The sequence below is a fragment of the Phasianus colchicus genome, chromosome 29, assembly GCF_987193195.1.
Source record: "Phasianus colchicus chromosome 29, bPhaCol1.hap1.1, whole genome shotgun sequence".
Taxonomy (NCBI): Eukaryota; Metazoa; Chordata; class Aves; order Galliformes; family Phasianidae; genus Phasianus; species Phasianus colchicus.
In genome coordinates, this window is record NC_143464.1 from 3,280,001 (window position 1) to 3,299,086 (window position 19,086).

A 19,086-nucleotide genomic window follows, 5' to 3' on the forward strand; every position below is an offset into this window, starting at 1 on the left:
GCCGCCGCCGCCGCCATTCCTATCTCCGGACCGGCCCGGCCCCACCGGAACCGCCCGCGGGGTCGGGCCCGGATCCGCCATGGCTGAGGATTACCGGGACCGGGAGAGGCGCTGAGGCGGTAACGGACGAAACGGGAAGGAAAGGGGGGGGGGGGGGGGGAGGAGGGACCGGAAGCATCATTGAGAAACGCGGGGAGCCGTTGGGAGCCGTGGAAATGCCGTACGGAGTCATTGAGAGACGTAGAAATCCCATAGAGAATCATTGAGAGCCATAGGAATCCCATAGAGAATCATAGGGACCCATAGAAATCCCATAGAGACACATAGAGAGCCATAGAAATCCCATGGGGACCCATAGGGACCCATGGAGAGCCATAGGGACCCATAGAAATCCCATAGGGACCCATAGAGAGCCATAGAAATCCCATAGAGAATCGTAGGGACCCATAGAAATCCCATAGGGAGCCATAGAAATCCCATAGGGACCCATTGAGAAGCATTGAGAGCCATAGGGATGCATAGAAATCCCATAGGGAACCATTGAGACTCATAGAGAGCCATAGAAATGCCATAGGGAGCCATTGAGACCATAAGGAGCCATAGAAATCCCAAAGAGATCCATAGAACACATAGGGAGCCATAGAAATCCCATAGGGAGCCATGGAGACCCATAGGGAGCCATAGAAATCCCATAGAGAATCATAGAGAGCCATAGGAATCTCAGAGAGCCATAGAAATCCCATAGGGAGCCATAGAGAGCCATAGAAATGCCATAGGGAGCCATTGAGACCCATAGAGAGCCATAGAAATCCCAAAGAGACCCATAGAGAATCATAGGGACCCATAGAGAGCCATAGAAATCTCATAGAGTCTCATAGAGAGCCATAGAAATCCCATAGGAACACATTGAGATCCATAGAGAGCCATAAAAATCCCATAGAGAATCATAGAGAGCTGTACAGAGCCATGGAAATCACATAGGGACCCATAGAGAAGCATTGAGAGCCATAGGAACCCATAGAAATCCCATAGGGACCCATAGAGAAGCATTGAGAGCCATAGGAACCCATAGAAATCCCATAGGGACCCATAGAGAAGCATTGAGAGCCATAGGAACCCATAGAAATCTCATAGGGACCCGTAGAGATCCATAGGGATGCACAGAAATCCTATAGCGACCCATAGAGAGCCTTTGAAATCCCATAGAGAATCATAGAGAGCCATAGAAATCCCATAGGGACCCATAGAGAGCCGTAGAAATCCCATAGAGAATCTTAGGGACCCATAGAAATCCCATGGGGATCAATTGAGAAACATTGAGAGCCATAGGGACTCATAGAAATCCCAGAGGGACCCATAGAGAGCCATAGAAATCCCATTGGGACCCATAGAGAGCCATAGAAAAGCCATAGGGACCCACAGGAACCCATAGAGAGCCATAGAAATCCCATAGAGAATCATAGGGACCCATAGAAATCCCATAGGGAGCCATTGAGACCCATAGGGAGCCATAGAAATCCCATAGGGAGCCATAGAAATCCTATAGGGACCCATTGAGAAGCATTGAGAGCCATAGGGACGCATAGAAATCCCAAAGAGACCCATTGAGACCCATAGAGAGCCATAGAGAGCCATAGAAATCCCATAGGGACCCATAGAGACCCATAGAGAGCCATAGAAATCCCATAGGGAGCCATAGAGAGCCATAGAAATCCCATAGGGAGCCATTGAGACCCATAGGGAGCCATAGAAATCCCATAGGGAGCCATTGAGACCCATAGGGAGCCATAGAAATCCCATAGGGACCCATAGAGAGCCATAGGGACCCATAGAAATCCCATAGGGAGCCATAGAAATCCCATAGGGACCCATTGAGAAGCATTGAGAGCCATAGAGAGCCATAGAAATCCCATAGGGAGCCATTGAGACCCATAGGGAGCCATAGAAATCCCATAGGGACCCATAGAGAGCCATAGGGACCCATAGAAATCCCATAGGGAGCCATAGAAATCCCATAGGGACCCATTGAGAAGCATTGAGAGCCATAGGGACCCATAGAAATCCCATAGGGACCCATAGAGAGCCATAGAAATCCCATAGGGACCCAGAGGGACCCATAGAGAGCCATAGAAATCCCACAGAGAATCATAGAAAGGCATTGAAATCCCATAGGGACCCATAGAGACCCATAGAGAGCCATAGAAATGCCATAGGGAGCCATTGAGACCACAGGGAGCCATAGAAATCCCAAAGAGAGCCATAGAGAATCATAGGGACCCATACAGAGCGATAGAAATCCCAAAGAGACCCATAGAGAGCCATAGAAATCCCAAAGGGACACATAGAGAATCATAGGGACCCATAGAGAGCCATAGAAATCTCATAGAGTCTCATAGAGAGCCATAGAAATCCCATAGGGACCCATAGAGACCCATAGGGAGCCATAAAAATCCCATAGAGAATCATAGAGAGCTGTACAGAGCCATGGAAATCACATAGGGACCCATAGAGAAGCATTGAGAGCCATAGGAACCCATAGAAATCCCATAGGGACCCATAGAGATCCATAGGGATGCACAGAAATCCTATAGGGACCCATAGGGAGCCTTTGAAATCCCATAGAGAATCATAGAGAGCCATAGAAATCCCATAGGGACCCATAGAGAAGCATTGAGAGCCATAGAAATCCCATAGGGAGCCATAGAGAGCCATAGAAATCCCATAGGGAGCCATTGAGACCCATAGGGAGCCATAGAAATCCCATAGGGAGCCATTGAGACCCATAGGGAGCCATAGAAATCCCATAGGGACCCATAGAGAGCCATAGGGACCCATAGAAATCCCATAGGGAGCCATAGAAATCCCATAGGGACCCATTGAGAAGCATTGAGAGCCATAGGGACCCATAGAAATCCCATAGGGACCCATAGAGAGCCATAGAAATCCCATAGGGACCCAGAGGGACCCATAGAGAGCCATAGAAATCCCACAGAGAATCATAGAAAGGCATTGAAATCCCATAGGGACCCATAGAGACCCATAGAGAGCCATAGAAATGCCATAGGGAGCCATTGAGACCACAGGGAGCCATAGAAATCCCAAAGAGAGCCATAGAGAATCATAGGGACCCATACAGAGCGATAGAAATCCCAAAGAGACCCATAGAGAGCCATAGAAATCCCAAAGGGACACATAGAGAATCATAGGGACCCATAGAGAGCCATAGAAATCTCATAGAGTCTCATAGAGAGCCATAGAAATCCCATAGGGACCCATAGAGAAGCATTGAGAGCCATAGGGATGCATAGAAATCCCATAGCGACGCATTGAGAGCCATTGGGAGCCATAGAAATCCCATAGGGAGCCATAGAGAGCCATAGAAATCCCATAGGGACCCATAGAGAAGCATTGAGAGCCATAGGAACCCATAGAAATCCCATAGGGACCCATAGAGATCCATAGGGATGCACAGAAATCCTATAGGGACCCATAGGGAGCCTTTGAAATCCCATAGAGAATCATAGAGAGCCATAGAAATCCCATAGGGACCCATAGAGAAGCATTGAGAGCCATAGAAATCCCATAGGGAGCCATAGAGAGCCATAGAAATCCCATAGGGAGCCATTGAGACCCATAGGGAGCCATAGAAATCCCATAGGGAGCCATTGAGACCCATAGGGAGCCATAGAAATCCCATAGGGACCCATAGAGAGCCATAGGGACCCATAGAAATCCCATAGGGAGCCATAGAAATCCCATAGGGACCCATTGAGAAGCATTGAGAGCCATAGGGAGCCATAGAAATCCCATAGGGACCCATAGAGAGCCATAGAAATCCCATAGGGACCCAGAGGGACCCATAGAGAGCCATAGAAATCCCACAGAGAATCATAGAAAGGCATTGAAATCCCATAGGGACCCATAGGGACCCATAGAGAGCCATAGAAATGCCATAGGGAGCCATTGAGACCACAGGGAGCCATAGAAATCCCAAAGAGAGCCATAGAGAATCATAGGGACCCATACAGAGCGATAGAAATCCCAAAGAGACCCATAGAGAGCCATAGAAATCCCAAAGGGACACATAGAGAATCATAGGGACCCATAGAGAGCCATAGAAATCTCATAGAGTCTCATAGAGAGCCATAGAAATCCCATAGGGACCCATAGAGACCCATAGGGAGCCATAAAAATCCCATAGAGAATCATAGAGAGCTGTACAGAGCCATGGAAATCACATAGGGACCCATAGAGAAGCATTGAGAGCCATAGGAACCCATAGAAATCCCATAGGGACCCATAGAGATCCATAGGGATGCACAGAAATCCTATAGGGACCCATAGGGAGCCTTTGAAATCCCATAGAGAATCATAGAGAGCCATAGAAATCCCATAGGGACCCATAGAGAGCCATAGAAATCCCATAGGGAGCCATAGAGAGCCATAGAAATCCCATAGGGACCCATAGAGAGCCATACAAATCCCATAGAGACCCACAGGGATCCATAGAGAGCCATACAAATCCCATAGGGACCCATAGAGAAGCATTGAGAGCCATAGGGATGCATAGAAATCCCATGGGGACCCATTGAAAACCATAGAGAGCCTTAGGGACCCATAGGGACCCATAGAAATCCCATAGAGACCTATTGAGAGGCATAGAAATCCCATAGAGACCCATAGAGAAGCATTGAGAGCCATAGGGATGCATAGAAATCCCATAGGGACCCATAGAGAGCCATGGAGACCCAGAGAAATCCCACAGAGAGCCATAGAAATCCCACAGAGAGCCAAAGAAATCCCATAGAGACCCATAGGGAGCCATGGAGAGCCTTAGAAATCCCATAGAGAATCTTAGGGACCCATAGAAATCCCATGGGGATCCATTGTGATGCATTGAGAGCCATAGGGACGCATAGAAATCCCATAGGGACCCATAGAGAGCCATAGAAATCCCATAGGGACCCACAGGGATCCATAGAGAGCCATAGAAATCCCATAGGGACCCATAGAGAAGCATTGAGAGCCATAGGGATGCATAGAAATCCCATGGGGACCCATTGAGAGCCATTGGGAGCCATAGAAATCCCATAGAGAATCATAGAGAGCCATTGAGAGCTATAGAAATCCCATAGGGAGCCATAGAGAGCCATAGAAATCCCATAGGGACCACAGGGACCCATAGAGAGCCATAGAAATCCCATAGGGACCCATAGAGACCCATAGGGAGCCATAAAAATCCCATAGAGAATCATAGAGAGCTGTACAGAGCCACGGAAATCCCATAGGGACCCATAGAGAAGCATTGAGAGCCATAGGAACCCATAGAGATCCATAGGGATGCACAGAAATCCTATAGGGAACCATAGGGAGCCTTTGAAATCCCATAGAGAATCATAGGGACCCATAGAAATCCCATAGAGACCTATTGAGAGGCATAGAAATCCCATAGAGACCCATAGAGAAGCATTGAGAGCCATAGGGATGCATAGAAATCCCATAGGGACCCATAGAGAGCCATGGAGACCCAGAGAAATCCCACAGAGAGCCATAGAAATCCCACAGAGAGCCATAGAAATCCCATAGAGACCCATAGGGAGCCATGGAGAGCCTTAGAAATCCCATAGAGAATCTTAGGGACCCATAGAAATCCCATGGGGATCCATTGTGATGCATTGAGAGCCATAGGGACGCATAGAAATCCCATAGGGACCCATAGAGAGCCATAGAAATCCCATAGGGACCCACAGGGATCCATAGAGAGCCATAGAAATCCCATAGGGACCCATAGAGAAGCATTGAGAGCCATAGGGATGCATAGAAATCCCATAGCGACGCATTGAGAGCCATTGAGAGCCATAGAAATCCCATAGGGAGCCATAGAGAGCCATAGAAATCCCATAGGGACCACAGGGAGCCATAGAGAGCCATAGAAATCCCATAGGGACCCATAGAGACCCATAGGGAGCCATAAAAATCCCATAGAGAATCATAGAGAGCTGTACAGAGCCACGGAAATCCCATAGGGTCCCATAGAGAAGCATTGAGGGCCATAGGAACCCATAGAAATCCCATAGGGACCCATAGAGACCCATAGGGATGCACAGAAATCCCATAGGGACCCATAGAGAAGCATTGAGAGCCATAGGAACCCATAGAAATCCCACAGGGACCCATAGAGAAGCATTGAGAGCCATAGGAACCCATAGAAATCCCATAGGGATACATTGAGAGCCATTGGGAGCCATAGAAATCCCATAGGGACCCATAGAGTACCATAGGGATGCACAGAAATCCTATAGGGACCCATAGGGAGCCTTTGAAATCCCATAGAGAATCTTAGAGAGCCATAGAAATCCCATAGGGACCCATTGAGAGCCTTTGAAATCCCATAGAGAATCATAGAGAGCCATAGAAATCCCATAGGGACCCACAGGGACCCATAGAGAGCCATAGAAATCCCATAGAGAATCATAGGGACCCATAGAAATCCCATAGGGAGCCATTGGGACCCATAGGGAGCCATAGAAATCCCATAGAGAGCCACAGAAATCCCATAGGGACCCATTGAGAAGCATTGAGAGCCATAGGGACGCATAGAAATCCCAAAGAGACCCATTGAGACCCATAGAGAGCCATAGAGAGCCATAGAAATCCCATAGGGAGCCATAGAGAGCCATAGAAATCCCATAGGGAGCCATTGAGACCCATAGGGAGCCATAGAAATGCCATAGGGACCCATAGAAATCCCATAGGAACCCATAGAAATCCCATAGGGACCCATTGAGAAGCATTGAGAGCCATAGGGAGCCATAGAAATCCCATAGGGACCCATTGAAAACCATAGAGAGCCTTAGGGACCCATAGGGACCCATAGAAATCCCATAGGGACCCGCAGAAATCCCATAGGGACCCATAGAGACCCATAGGGAGCCATAAAAATCCCATAGAGAATCATAGAGAGCTGTACAGAGCCACGGAAATCCCATAGGGACCCATTGAGAAGCATTGAGAGCCATAGGAACCCATAGAAATCCCATAGGGACCCATAGAGATCCATAGGGATGCACAGAAATCCTATAGTGACCCATAGAGAGCCTTTGAAATCCCATAGGGAATCATAGGGACCATAGAAATCCCATAGAGAATCATAGAGAAGCATTGAGAGCCATAGGGATGCATAGAAATCCCATAGGGACCCATAGAGAGCCATGGAGACCCAGAGAAATCCCATAGAGAGCCATAGAAATCCCACAGAGAGCCATAGAAATCCCATAGAGACCCATAGGGAGCCATGGAGAGCCTTAGAAATCCCATAGAGAATCTTAGGGACCCATAGAAATCCCATGGGGATCCATTGTGATGCATTGAGAGCCATAGGGACGCATAGAAATCCCATAGGGACCCATAGAGAGCCATAGAAATCCCATAGGGACCCACAGGGATCCATAGAGAGCCATAGAAATCCCATAGGGACCCATAGAGAAGCATTGAGAGCCATAGGGATGCATAGAAATCCCATAGCGACGCATTGAGAGCCATTGGGAGCCATAGAAATCCCATAGAGAATCATAGAGAGCCATTGGGAGCCATAGAAATCCCATAGGGAGCCATAGAGAGCCATAGAAATCCCATAGGGACCACAGGGACCCATAGAGAGCCATAGAAATCCCATAGGGACCCATAGAGACCCATAGGGAGCCATAAAAATCCCATAGAGAATCATAGAGAGCTGTACAGAGCCACGGAAATCCCATAGGGACCCATAGAGAAGCATTGAGGGCCATAGGAACCCATAGAAATCCCATAGAGACCCATGGAGACCCATAGGGATGCACAGAAATCCCATAGGGACCCATAGAGAAGCATTGAGAGCCATAGGAACCCATAGAAATCCCACAGGGACCCATAGAGAAGCATTGAGAGCCATAGGAACCCATAGAAATCCCATAGGGATACATTGAGAGCCATTGGGAGCCATAGAAATCCCATAGGGACCCATAGAGTACCATAGGGATGCACAGAAATCCTATAGGGACCCATAGGGAGCCTTTGAAATCCCATAGAGAATCTTAGAGAGCCATAGAAATCCCATAGGGACCCATTGAGAGCCTTTGAAATCCCATAGAGAATCATAGAGAGCCATAGAAATCCCATAGGGACCCATAGAGAGCCATAGAGAGCCATAGAAATCCCATAGGGACCCATAGGGAGCCATAGAAATCCCATAGAGACCCATAGAGAGCCATAGAAATCCCATAGAGAATCATAGGGACCCATAGAAATCCCGTAGAGATCCATAGGGACCCATGGAGAGCCATAGGGACACATAGAAATCCCATACGGGCCCATAGAGAGCCATAAAAATCCCATAGAGAATCATAGGGACCCATAGAAATCCCATGGGGATCCATTGAGAAGCATTGAGAGCCATAGGGACCCATAGAAATCTCATAGGAACCAGTAGAGACCCATAGAAATCCTATAGAGGCCCATAGAAACCCATAGAAATCCCATAGAGACCCACAGGGACCCCATAGTGACCCCAAAGCCTCAAACCTTAAAGAGACCCCACAGAGACCCCATAGAGACCCCAAAGAGACCCCAAAGCCTCAGAACCCATAGAGACCCCATAGGACCCCATAGTGACCCCAAAGCCTCAAACCTTAAAGAGACCCCACAGAGACCCCATAGAGACCCCAAAGGTTCCGACCCCATAGGGACCCCATGGAGACCCCCTAGAGACCCCAAAGGCTCAGACCCGACAGAGACCCCGTAGAGACCCCACAGAGACCCCATAGGGACCCCATAGAGGCCCCAAAGCCTCAGATTCCATAGAGACCCCATAAGGACCCCATAGGGACCCCAAAGCCTCAAACCCCATAGAGACCCCATAGGAACCCCCTAGAGACCCCAAAGCCTCAGACCCGACAGAGACCCCGTAGAGACCCCACAGAGACCCCATAGGGACCCCATAGAGACCCCAAAGCCTCAGATTCCATAGAGACCCCATAAGGACCCCATAGGGACCCCAAAGCCTCAAACCCCATAGAGACCCCTTAGAGACCCTAAAGCCTCAAACCCCACAGAGACACCATAGGAACTCCATAGAGACCCCATAGAGACCCCAAAGCCTCAAACCCCATAGGGACCCCATAGAGACTCCATGGGGACCCCATAGAGACCCCATAAGGACCCCCTAGAGATCCCAAAGCCTCAAACCCCATAGAGACCCCCAGAGAGACCCCAAAGCCTCAAACCCCACAGAGACCCCGTAGGGACCCCATAGAGACCCCAAAGCCTCAAACCCCACAGATACCCCACAGAGACCCCATAGGGACCCCATAGGGACCCCATAGAGACCCCAAAGCCTCAGATTCCATAGAGACCCCATAGAGACCCCATAAGGACCCCATAGGGACCCCAAACCTCAAACCCCATAGAGACCCCATAGAGACCCCAAAGTCTCAAACCCCATAGAGACCCCCTAGAGACCCCATAGAGACCCCATAAGGACCCCATAGAGACCCCAAAGCCTCAAACCCCACAGAGACCCCATAGAGACCCCATAAGGACCCCATAGAGACCCCAAAGCCTCAAACCCCACAGAGACCCCATAGAAACCCCATAAGGACTCCATAGAGACCCCAAAGCCTCAGACCCCATAGAGACCCCATAGAGACCCCATAAGGACCCCATAGGGACCCCCTGGGGTCCCCAAAGCCTCAAACCCCACAGAGACCCCATAGGGACCCCATAGAGACCCCATAAAGACCCCATAGAGCCCTCAAAACCTTCAGACCCCATAGGGACCCCATAAGGACCCCATAGAGACCCCAAAGCCTCAAACCCCACAGATACCCCACAGAGACCCCATAGGGACCCCATAGGGACCCCATAGAGACCCCAAAGCCTCAGATTCCATAGAGACCCCATAGAGACCCCATAAGGACCCCATAGGGACCCCAAACCTCAAACCCCATAGAGACCCCATAGAGACCCCAAAGTCTCAAACCCCATAGAGACCCCCTAGAGACCCCATAGAGACCCCATAAGGACCCCATAGAGACCCCAAAGCCTCAAACCCCACAGAGACCCCATAGAGACCCCATAAGGACCCCATAGAGACCCCAAAGCCTCAAACCCCATAGAGACCCCATAAGGACCCCCTAGAGACCCCAAAGCCTCAAACCCCACAGAGACCCCATAGAAACCCCATAAGGACTCCATAGAGACCCCAAAGCCGCAGACCCCACAGAGACCCCATAGAGACCCCATAAGGACCCCATAGGGACCCCATGGGGTCCCCAAAGCCTCAAACCCTACAGAGACCCCATAGGGACCCCCTAGATACCCCAAAGCCTCAAACCCCGTGGAGACCCCCATAGGGACCCCATAGAGACCCCATAAAGACCCCATAGAGCCCTCAAAACCTTCAGACCCCATAGGGACCCCATAAGGACCCCATAGAGACCCCAAAGCCTCAAACCCCACAGAGACCCCTTAGGGACCCCATAGAGACCCCATAGGGACCCCAAAGCCTCAAACCCCACAGAGACCCCATAGAGACCCCACCGAGGTTTTGGGTTATAGGGTGGGAATCCCCCCCACCTTTTCATCTGCCTCTCGACGTTATGGGGTCTTTCCTTTTTTAGGGTGGGGAGGAGGATTTTCCCTATAGGATGGGTGGGAGGGGGTGAGTGACCCCATAACTTGGTGTCTTCCCCCACCCTACAACTTATAGGGTCGCGCCATGGACCGGATGAAGAAGATCAAGCGGCAGCTTTCCATGACTCTGAGGGGGGGGCGCGGCCCCGAAAAGGGTCTGGGGGAAACCAGAGACGGCCCCAATAGTGACGGTGGTGAGTCTGGCCCTTTAAGGGGGGGGGGAACTGGCCCTTTAAGTGGGAGTCTGGCCCTTTAAGGGGGGGGTGGCCCTTTAAGGGGGGGGTCTGGCCCTTTAAATGAGAGTCTGGCCCTTTAAGGGGGTGGTGGCCCTTTAAGGGGGGGTCTGGCCCTTTAAATGAGAGTCTGGCCCTTTAAGGGGGGGCTGGCCCTTTAAATGAGAGTCTGGCCCTTTAAGGGGGTGGTGGCCCTTTAAGGGGGGGGTCTGGCCCTTTAAATGAGAGTCTGGCCCTTTAAGGGGGTGGTGGCCCTTTAAGGGGGGGGTCTGGCCCTTTAAATGAGAGTCTGGCCCTTTAAGGGGGTGGTGGCCCTTTAAGGGGGGGTCTGGCCCTTTAAATGAGTGTCTAGCCCTTTAAGGGGGAGGCTGGCCCTTTAAGGGGGGTGTCTGGCCCTTTAAATGAGAGTCTGGCCCTTTAAGGGGGGGAGGTGGCCCTTTAAAAGAGAGTCTGGCCCTTTAAATGAGAGTCTGGCCCTTTAAGGGGGTGGTAGCCCTTTAAGGGGGGTGTCTGGCCCTTTAAATGAGAGTCTGGCCCTTTAAGGGGGGGCTGGCCCTTTAAGGGGGGGGGCTGGCCCTTTAAATGAGAGTCTGGCCCTTTAAGGGGGTGGTGGCCCTTTAAGGGGGGTGTCTGGCGCTTTAAATGAGAGTCTGGCCCTTTAAGGGGGGAGGTGGCCCTTTAAATGTGAGTCTGGCCCTTTAAGGGGGGGCTGGCCCTTTAAGGGGGGGGCTGGCCCTTTAAATGAGAGTCTAGCCCTTTAAGGGGGGTTTGGTGGCCCTTTAAGGGGGTTTGGTGGCCCTTTAAAGCGGTGTTTGGCCCTTTAAGAGGGGATCTGGCCCTTTAAGAGGGGATCTGGCCCTCTTAGGAAGTGTGTGGCCCTTTAAGATGAATGGGATTGAGGTTTGAAGCCCTGCAGTCCCTTTAAATGGGTTCCTGTCCCTTTAAGAGGCGGAGCTGTACCTTTAAATCAAGCAGGCTGGCCCTTTAAGAAGCGCTGGCCCTTTAAGAGTTCCGGGCGTGGCAGTTTTTAGGGTCCCTGTCCCTTTAAGATCAATAGGGTCGAACTTTCAGGGGCACCTGGCCCTTTAAGAGAGCGGGGCCACCATCTGTGTCCCCAAATGTGACCCCAAATGTGACCCCAAATCCCAAATCTGTCCCCAAATGTGACCCCAAATTCTGTATCTGTCCCCAAATGTCCCCAAATGTGACCCCAAATCTGACCCCAAATCCCAAATGTGACTCCAAATGTGACCCCAAATCTGACCCCAGATCTGTCCCCAAATGTCCCTTTAAATGTGACCCCAAATGTGACCCCAAATCCCAGATCTGTCCCCAAATGTCCCCAAATGTGACCCCAAATCCCATACCTGACCCCATATCTGTCCACAAATGTCCCCAAATGTGACCCCAAATCCCAAAAGTGACCCCAAATCCCATATCTGTCCCCAAATGTGACCCCAAATGTGACCCCAAATCCCAAATGTGACCCCAAATGTGACCCCAAATTCCAGATATCCCCAAATGTGACCCCAAATGTGACCCCAAATTCCAGATATCCCCAAATGTGACCCCAAATGTGACCCCAAATCCCAAATCTGTCCCCAAATGTGACCCCATATCTCAGATCTGTCCCCAAATGTGACCCCAAATCCCATATCTGTTCCCAAATGTCCCCAACTGTGACCCCAAATCCCATACCTGACCCCATATCTGTCCACAAATGTCCCCAAAAGTGACCCCAAATCCCATATCTGTCCCCAAATGTGACTCCAAATGTGACCCCAAATCCCAAATGTGACCCCAAATGTGACCCCAAATGTGACCCCAAATCCCAAATGTGACCCCAAATGTGACCCCAAATGTGACCCCAAATCCCAGATCTGTCCCCAAAGGTGACCCCAAATCCAACCCCAAATTCCAGATCTGTCCCCAAATGTGACCCCAAATGTGACCCCAAATTCCAGATCTGTCCCCAAATGTGGCCCCAAATGTGACCCCAAATCCGACCCCAAATCCCAGATCTGTCCCCAAATGTGACCCCAAATCTGACCCCAAATCCCAGATCTGTCCCCAAATGTGACCCCAAATCCAACCCCAAATTCCAGATCTGTCCCCAAATCTGACCCCAAATCCGCCCCCAAATCCCAGATCTGTCCCCAAATGTGACCCCAAATGTGACCCCAAATGTGACCCCAAATCCCAGATCTGTCCCCAAATGTGACCCCAAATGTGACCCCAAATCCCAGATCTGTCCCCAAATGTCCCCAAATGTGACCCCAAATCTGACCCCAAATCCCAGATCTGTCCCCAAATGTGACCGCAAATCTGACCCCAAATGTGACCCGAAATCCCAGATCTGTCCCCAAATGTGACCCCAAATCCAACCCCAAATTCCAGATCTGTCCCCAAATGTGACCGCAAATCTGACCCCAAATGTGACCCGAAATCCCAGATCTGTCCCCAAATGTGACCCCAAATCCAACCCCAAATTCCAGATCTGTCCCCAAATGTGACCCCAAATGTGACCCCAAATGTGACCCCAAATCCCAGATCTGTCCCCAAATGTGACCCCAAAAGTTACCCCAAATGTGACCCCAAATCCCAGATCTGTCCCCAAATGTGACCCCAAATGTGACCCCAAATGTGACCCCAAATCCCAGATCTGTCCCCAAATGTGACCCCAAATGTGACCCCAAATCCCAGATCTGTCCCCAAATGTCCCCAAATGTGACCCCAAATCTGACCCCAAATCCCAGATCTGTCCCCAAATGTGACCCCAAATCCAGCCCCAAATTCCAGATCTGTCCCCAAATGTGACCCCAAATGTGACCCCAAATCCCGGATCTGTCCCCAAATGTGTCCCCAAATGTGACCCCAAATGTGACCCCAAATCCCAGATCTGTCCCCAAATGTGACCCCAAATCCAGCCCCAAATTCCAGATCTGTCCCCAAATGTGACCCCAAATCCAACCCCAAATTCCAGATCTGTCCCCAAATCTGACCCCAAATCCGCCCCCAAATCCCAGATCTGTCCCCAAATGTCCCCAAATGTGACCCCAAATCCGACCGCAAATCCCAGATCTGTCCCCAAATGTGACCCCAAATCCAACCCCAAATTCCAGATCTGTCCCCAAATGTGACCCCAAATGTGACCCCAAATGTGACCCCAAATCCCAGATCTGTCCCCAAATGTGACCCCAAATGTGACCCCAAATCCCAGATCTGTCCCCAAATGTCCCCAAATGTGACCCCAAATCTGACCCCAAATCCCAGATCTGTCCCCAAATGTGACCGCAAATCTGACCCCAAATGTGACCCGAAATCCCAGATCTGTCCCCAAATGTGACCCCAAATCCAACCCCAAATTCCAGATCTGTCCCCAAATGTGACCCCAAATGTGACCCCAAATGTGACCCCAAATCCCAGATCTGTCCCCAAATGTCCCCAAATGTGACCCCAAATCTGACCCCAAATCCCAGATCTGTCCCCAAATGTGACCCCAAATCCAGCCCCAAATTCCAGATCTGTCCCCAAATGTGACCCCAAATGTGACCCCAAATCCCGGATCTGTCCCCAAATGTGTCCCCAAATGTGACCCCAAATGTGACCCCAAATGCCAGATCTGTCCCCAAATGTGACCCCAAATCCAGCCCCAAATTCCAGATCTGTCCCCAAATGTGACCCTAAATATGACCCCAAATGTGACCCCAAATCCCAGATCTGTCCCCAAATGTGGCCCCAAATGTGACCCCAAATGTGACCCCAAATCTCAGATCTGTCCCCAAATGTGACCCCAAATCCAACCCCAAATTCCAGATCTGTCCCCAAATGTGACCCCAAATGTGACCCCAAATCCCAGATCTGTCCCCAAATGTGACCCTAAATGTGACCCCAAATGTGACCCCAAATCCCAGATCTGTCCCCAAATGTGACCCCAAATGTGACCCGAAATCCCAGATCTGTCCCCAAATGTGACCCCAAATCCAACCCCAAATTCCAGATCTGTCCCCAAATGTGACCCCAAATTTGACCCCAAATCCCAGATCTGTCCCCAAATGTGACCCCAAATCCAACCCCAAATTCCAGATCTGTCCCCAAATGTGACCCCAAAAGTTACCCCAAATGTGACCCCAAATGTGACCCCAAATGTGACCCCAAATTCCAGATCTGTCCCCAAATGTGACCCCAAATGTGACCCCAAATGTGACCCCAAATCCCGGATCTGTCCCCAAATGTCCCCAAATGTGACCCCAAATCCGACCCCAAATCCCAGATCTGTCCCCAAATGTGACCCCAAATCTGACCCCAAATGTGACCCGAAATCCCAGATCTGTCTCCAAATGTCCCCAATTTTGACCCCAAATGTGTCCCAAAATGTGACCCCAAATCCAAGATCTGTCCCCAAATGACCCCAAATGTGACCCCAAATCCCAGATCTGACCTCAAATGTGACCTCAAATGTGACCCCAAATCCCAATCAATCCCCCTATACGGTTTTAGGATCCCCTATGGGATTCTGTGGTACTTTGTGGGGTTTTAGGGTCTCTTATGGGATTTTATGATCCTGCAACGGGATTTTGGGTTCCCCCTTATAGGATTTTGGGGTCCCTTATGGGATTCTGTGGTCCCTATGGGATTTTAGGGTCCCCTATGGGATTTTGCGTCCCCCAATGGGATTCTATGGGTTTCTATAGGATTTTGGGGTCCCTATGTCGCAGTTTTGGGATCTTCTCTGGGATTTTGGGTTCTCTGGGTTGGATTTTGGGGTCCCCCAATGGGATTCTCTGGGTTCCTATAGGATTTTGGGGTCTCCTATGGGATTTGGGGTCTCCAATCTCAGTTTTGGGGTCTTTGGGTTGCAATTTTTGGGGTCCTCTATGGGATTTTGGGGTTCCCTTAATGGGATTCTATGGGTTCCTATAGGATTTTGGGGTCCCAATGTTGCAATTTTTTGGGTCCTCTATGGGATTTTGGGTGCCCCAATGGGATTCTATGGGTTCCTATGGGATTTTGGGGTCTCTGGGTCGGAATTTTGGGGTCTCTTATGAGAGTCTAGGGATTCCTATAGGATTTTGAGGTCCCTATGTCGCAGTTTTGGGGTCTTCTCTGGGATTTTGGGTTCTCTGGGTTGGATTTTGGGGTCCCCCAATGGGATTCTCTGGGTTCCTATAGGATTTTGGGGTCTCCTATGGGATTTGGGGTCTCCAATCAGAGTTGTGGTGTCCCTGGGTTGGAATTTTTGGGGTCCTCTATGGGATTTTGGGGTCCCTGGGTTGGATTTTGGGGTCCTCTATGGGATTTTGGGGGTCCTTGGGTCGGAATTTTGGGGTTCCCCAATGGGATTCATTGATCCCAATGGGATTTTGGGTTTTCCAGGGTTGGAATTTGGGGTCCCCAATGGGATTTTGCGTCCCCCAATGGGATTCTATGGGTTCCTATAGGATTTTGGGGTCCCTGGGTGGGAATTTTGGGGTCCCCTATGAGATTCTATGGATTCCTATAGGATTTTTGGTGTCCCAATGTTGCAATTTTGGGGTCTTCTATCGGATTCTATGGGTTCCTATAGGATTTTTGGTGTCCCTGGGTTGGAATTTTGGGATCTCCTATGGGATTCCATGGGTTTCTATAGGATTTTGGGGTCCCTGGGTCGGAATTTTGGGGTCCCCTATGAGATTCTATGGGTTCCTATAGGATTTTTGGTGTCCCTGGGTTGGAATTTTGGGATCTCCTATGGGATCCTATGGGTTCCTATAGGATTTTTGGGTCCCTGGGTGGGAATTTTGGGGTCTCCTATGGGATTCTATGGATTCCTATAGGATTTTTGGTGTCCCAATGTTGCAATTTTGGGGTCTTCTATCGGATTCTATGGGTTCCTATAGGATTTTTGGGACCCTGGGTTGTAATTTTGGGATCCCCTATGGGATCCTATGGGTTCCTATAGGATTTTTGGGACCCTGGGTTGCAATTTTAGGGTTCCCTATGGGATTCCATGGGTTCCTATGGGATTTTTGGGTCCTTGGGTTGGAATTTTGGGGTCCCCTATGGGATTCCATGGGTTCCTATAGGATTTTGGGGACCCTGGGTGGGAATTTTGGGGTCTCCTATGAGATTCTATGGATTCCTATAGGATTTTGGGGTCCCTGGGTTGCAATTTTGGGGTCCCCTATGGGATTCCATGGGTTCCTATAGGATTTTGGGGTCCCTGGGTTGCAATTTTAGGGTTCCCTATGTGATCCTATGAGTTCCTATAGGATTTTTGGTGTCCCTATGTTGCAATTTTGGGATCCCCTATGGGGTTTCGGCTCCCCATCACCTCGGTTTGGCTTCTTTATAGGGGTGGCCGTTGGTTATTATGGGCTGGCTGATATTTTGGGGTCTTCCCCCCCCCCCTCCCCTAATTAAATAAAACAGAAGCAGGGCCGGATGAGGGACGCATGGGGTCGGATGGGGAAAGTGACCCCCCCTCAGGGACGTCCTCGGATGAGGTGGCATCACCGGTCAGGGTGAGACTGAGGCAGCACCCAAGGGTGCCCAGTGAGGTGGGTTGGGTTTTTGGGGGGGGTCTTGGGGGGGTTTTGGGGGGTCTTGAAGGGGATTTGGGGGAGTATTAGGGGGATTTAGAGGGGGTTTGGGGGGGCTTAGGGGGATTTTGGGGGGCTCTGGGGGGGGTCTGAGGGGTCTTGAGGGGATTTCGGGGGGATATTGGGGTCCTGGGGGGGTTTAGGGGATTATGGGGGGTCTTGGGGGGATTTGGGGGGGGTCTTAGGGGGATTTTGATGGGATTTGGGGAGTCTTGGGGATGTCCTTGGGGGGGGGTTGGGGAGCTTTAGGGGGGTCTTGGGGGGATCTTAGGGGATTTTGGGGATCCTGGGGGGGTCTTGGGGGGTCTATGGGGGGGTCTGAGGGGTCTTGAGGGGATTTTGGGGGGGATTTGGGGGTCTTGAGGGGGTCTTAGGGGATTTGGGGGGTCGTGGGTGGGTCCGGGGGGATTTTGGGAGGTTTTTGGGGGGGTCTGCGGGGTCTTGAGGGGATTTTGGGGGACTTGGGGGTGGGGGGGAGCTTTAGGGGAGTCCTGGAGGGGTCTTAGGGGATTTTGGGGAGTCCTGGGGGGGGTCTTGAGGGGATTTGGGGGGTCTTGGGGGGGGGATATTGGGAGACTTGGGGGGGGGTTGGGGAGCTTTAGGGGGGTTTTAGGGGGGTCTTAGGGGATTTTGGGGGATCTTTGGGGGGGTCTGAGGGGTCTTAGGGGATTTTGGGGGGTCTTGGGGGGTCCTGGGGGATTTTGTGGGGTCCTGGGGGGGTTTGAGGGGTCTTGAGGGTATTTGGGGGGTCCTGGGGGGGGTCTTTTGGGGATATTCGGGTGACTTGGAGGGAGGTGGGAGCTTTAGGGGAGTCCTGGGGGGTTTTGGGGGGGTCTTAGGGGATTTTGGGGGTCCTGGGGGGGTCTTGGGGGATTTTGGGGGGTGTTGTGGGGGTCTGAGGGGTCTTGAGGGGAATTTGGGGGGTCTTGAGGGGGTCTTGGGGGGATATTGGGGGACTTGGGGGGGGTTGGGGAGCTTTATGGGGGTCCTGGGGGGGTCTTGGGGGATTTTGGGGGATCTTTGGGGGGGTCTTGGGGGATTTTGGGGGGTGTTGTGGGGGTCTGAGGGGTCTTGAGGGGAATTTGGGGGGTCTTGAGGGGGTCTTGGGGGGATATTGGGGGACTTGGGGGGGGGTTGGGGAGCTTTATGGGGGTCCTGGGGGGGTCTTGGGGGATTTTGGGGGATCTTTGGGGGGGTCTGAGGGGTCTTAGGGGATTTGGGGGGGGTCTTGAGTGGGTCTTAGGGGATTTTGGGGGGTCTTGGGGGGTCCTGGGGGATTTTGTGGGGTCCTGGGGGGGTCTGAGGGGTCTTAGGGGATTTGGGGGGGGTCTTGAGTGGGTCTTAGGGGAATTTGGGGGGTCTTGAGGGGGTCTTGGGGGGATATTGGGGGACTTGGGGGGGGTTGGGGAGCTTTATGGGGGTCCTGGGGGGGTCTTGGGGGATTTTGGGGGATCTTTGGGGGGGTCCGAGGGGTCTTAGGGGATTTGGGGGGGGTCTTGAGTGGGTCTTAGGGGATTTTGGGGGGTCTTGGGGGGTCCTGGGGGGGTCTGAGGGGTCTTAGGGGATTTGGGGGGGGTCTTGAGTGGGTCTTAGGGGAATTTGGG

At 51.3% G+C, this 19,086-nt stretch overlaps 1 protein-coding gene across 4 annotated transcripts in view; it reads left to right on the forward strand.

Annotated features, from left to right (window-relative positions):
• CDK16 (cyclin dependent kinase 16) overlaps positions 1–19,086 on the forward strand; it is a 101,847-nt gene that overhangs the window by 37 nt on the left and 82,724 nt on the right. For all 4 annotated transcript variants that reach the window (XM_090126776.1, XM_090126779.1, XM_090126778.1 and 1 more), the window contains exons 1-3: positions 1–119; positions 10,745–10,862; positions 17,313–17,440. The exon at positions 1–119 is cut by the window's left edge and continues 37 nt beyond it. In XM_090126776.1, coding sequence (XP_089982902.1) covers positions 10,754–10,862; positions 17,313–17,440 — 237 coding nt within the window. In that variant the 5' untranslated portion in view covers positions 1–119; positions 10,745–10,753. The remainder of the gene's footprint in view (positions 120–10,744; positions 10,863–17,312; positions 17,441–19,086) is intronic.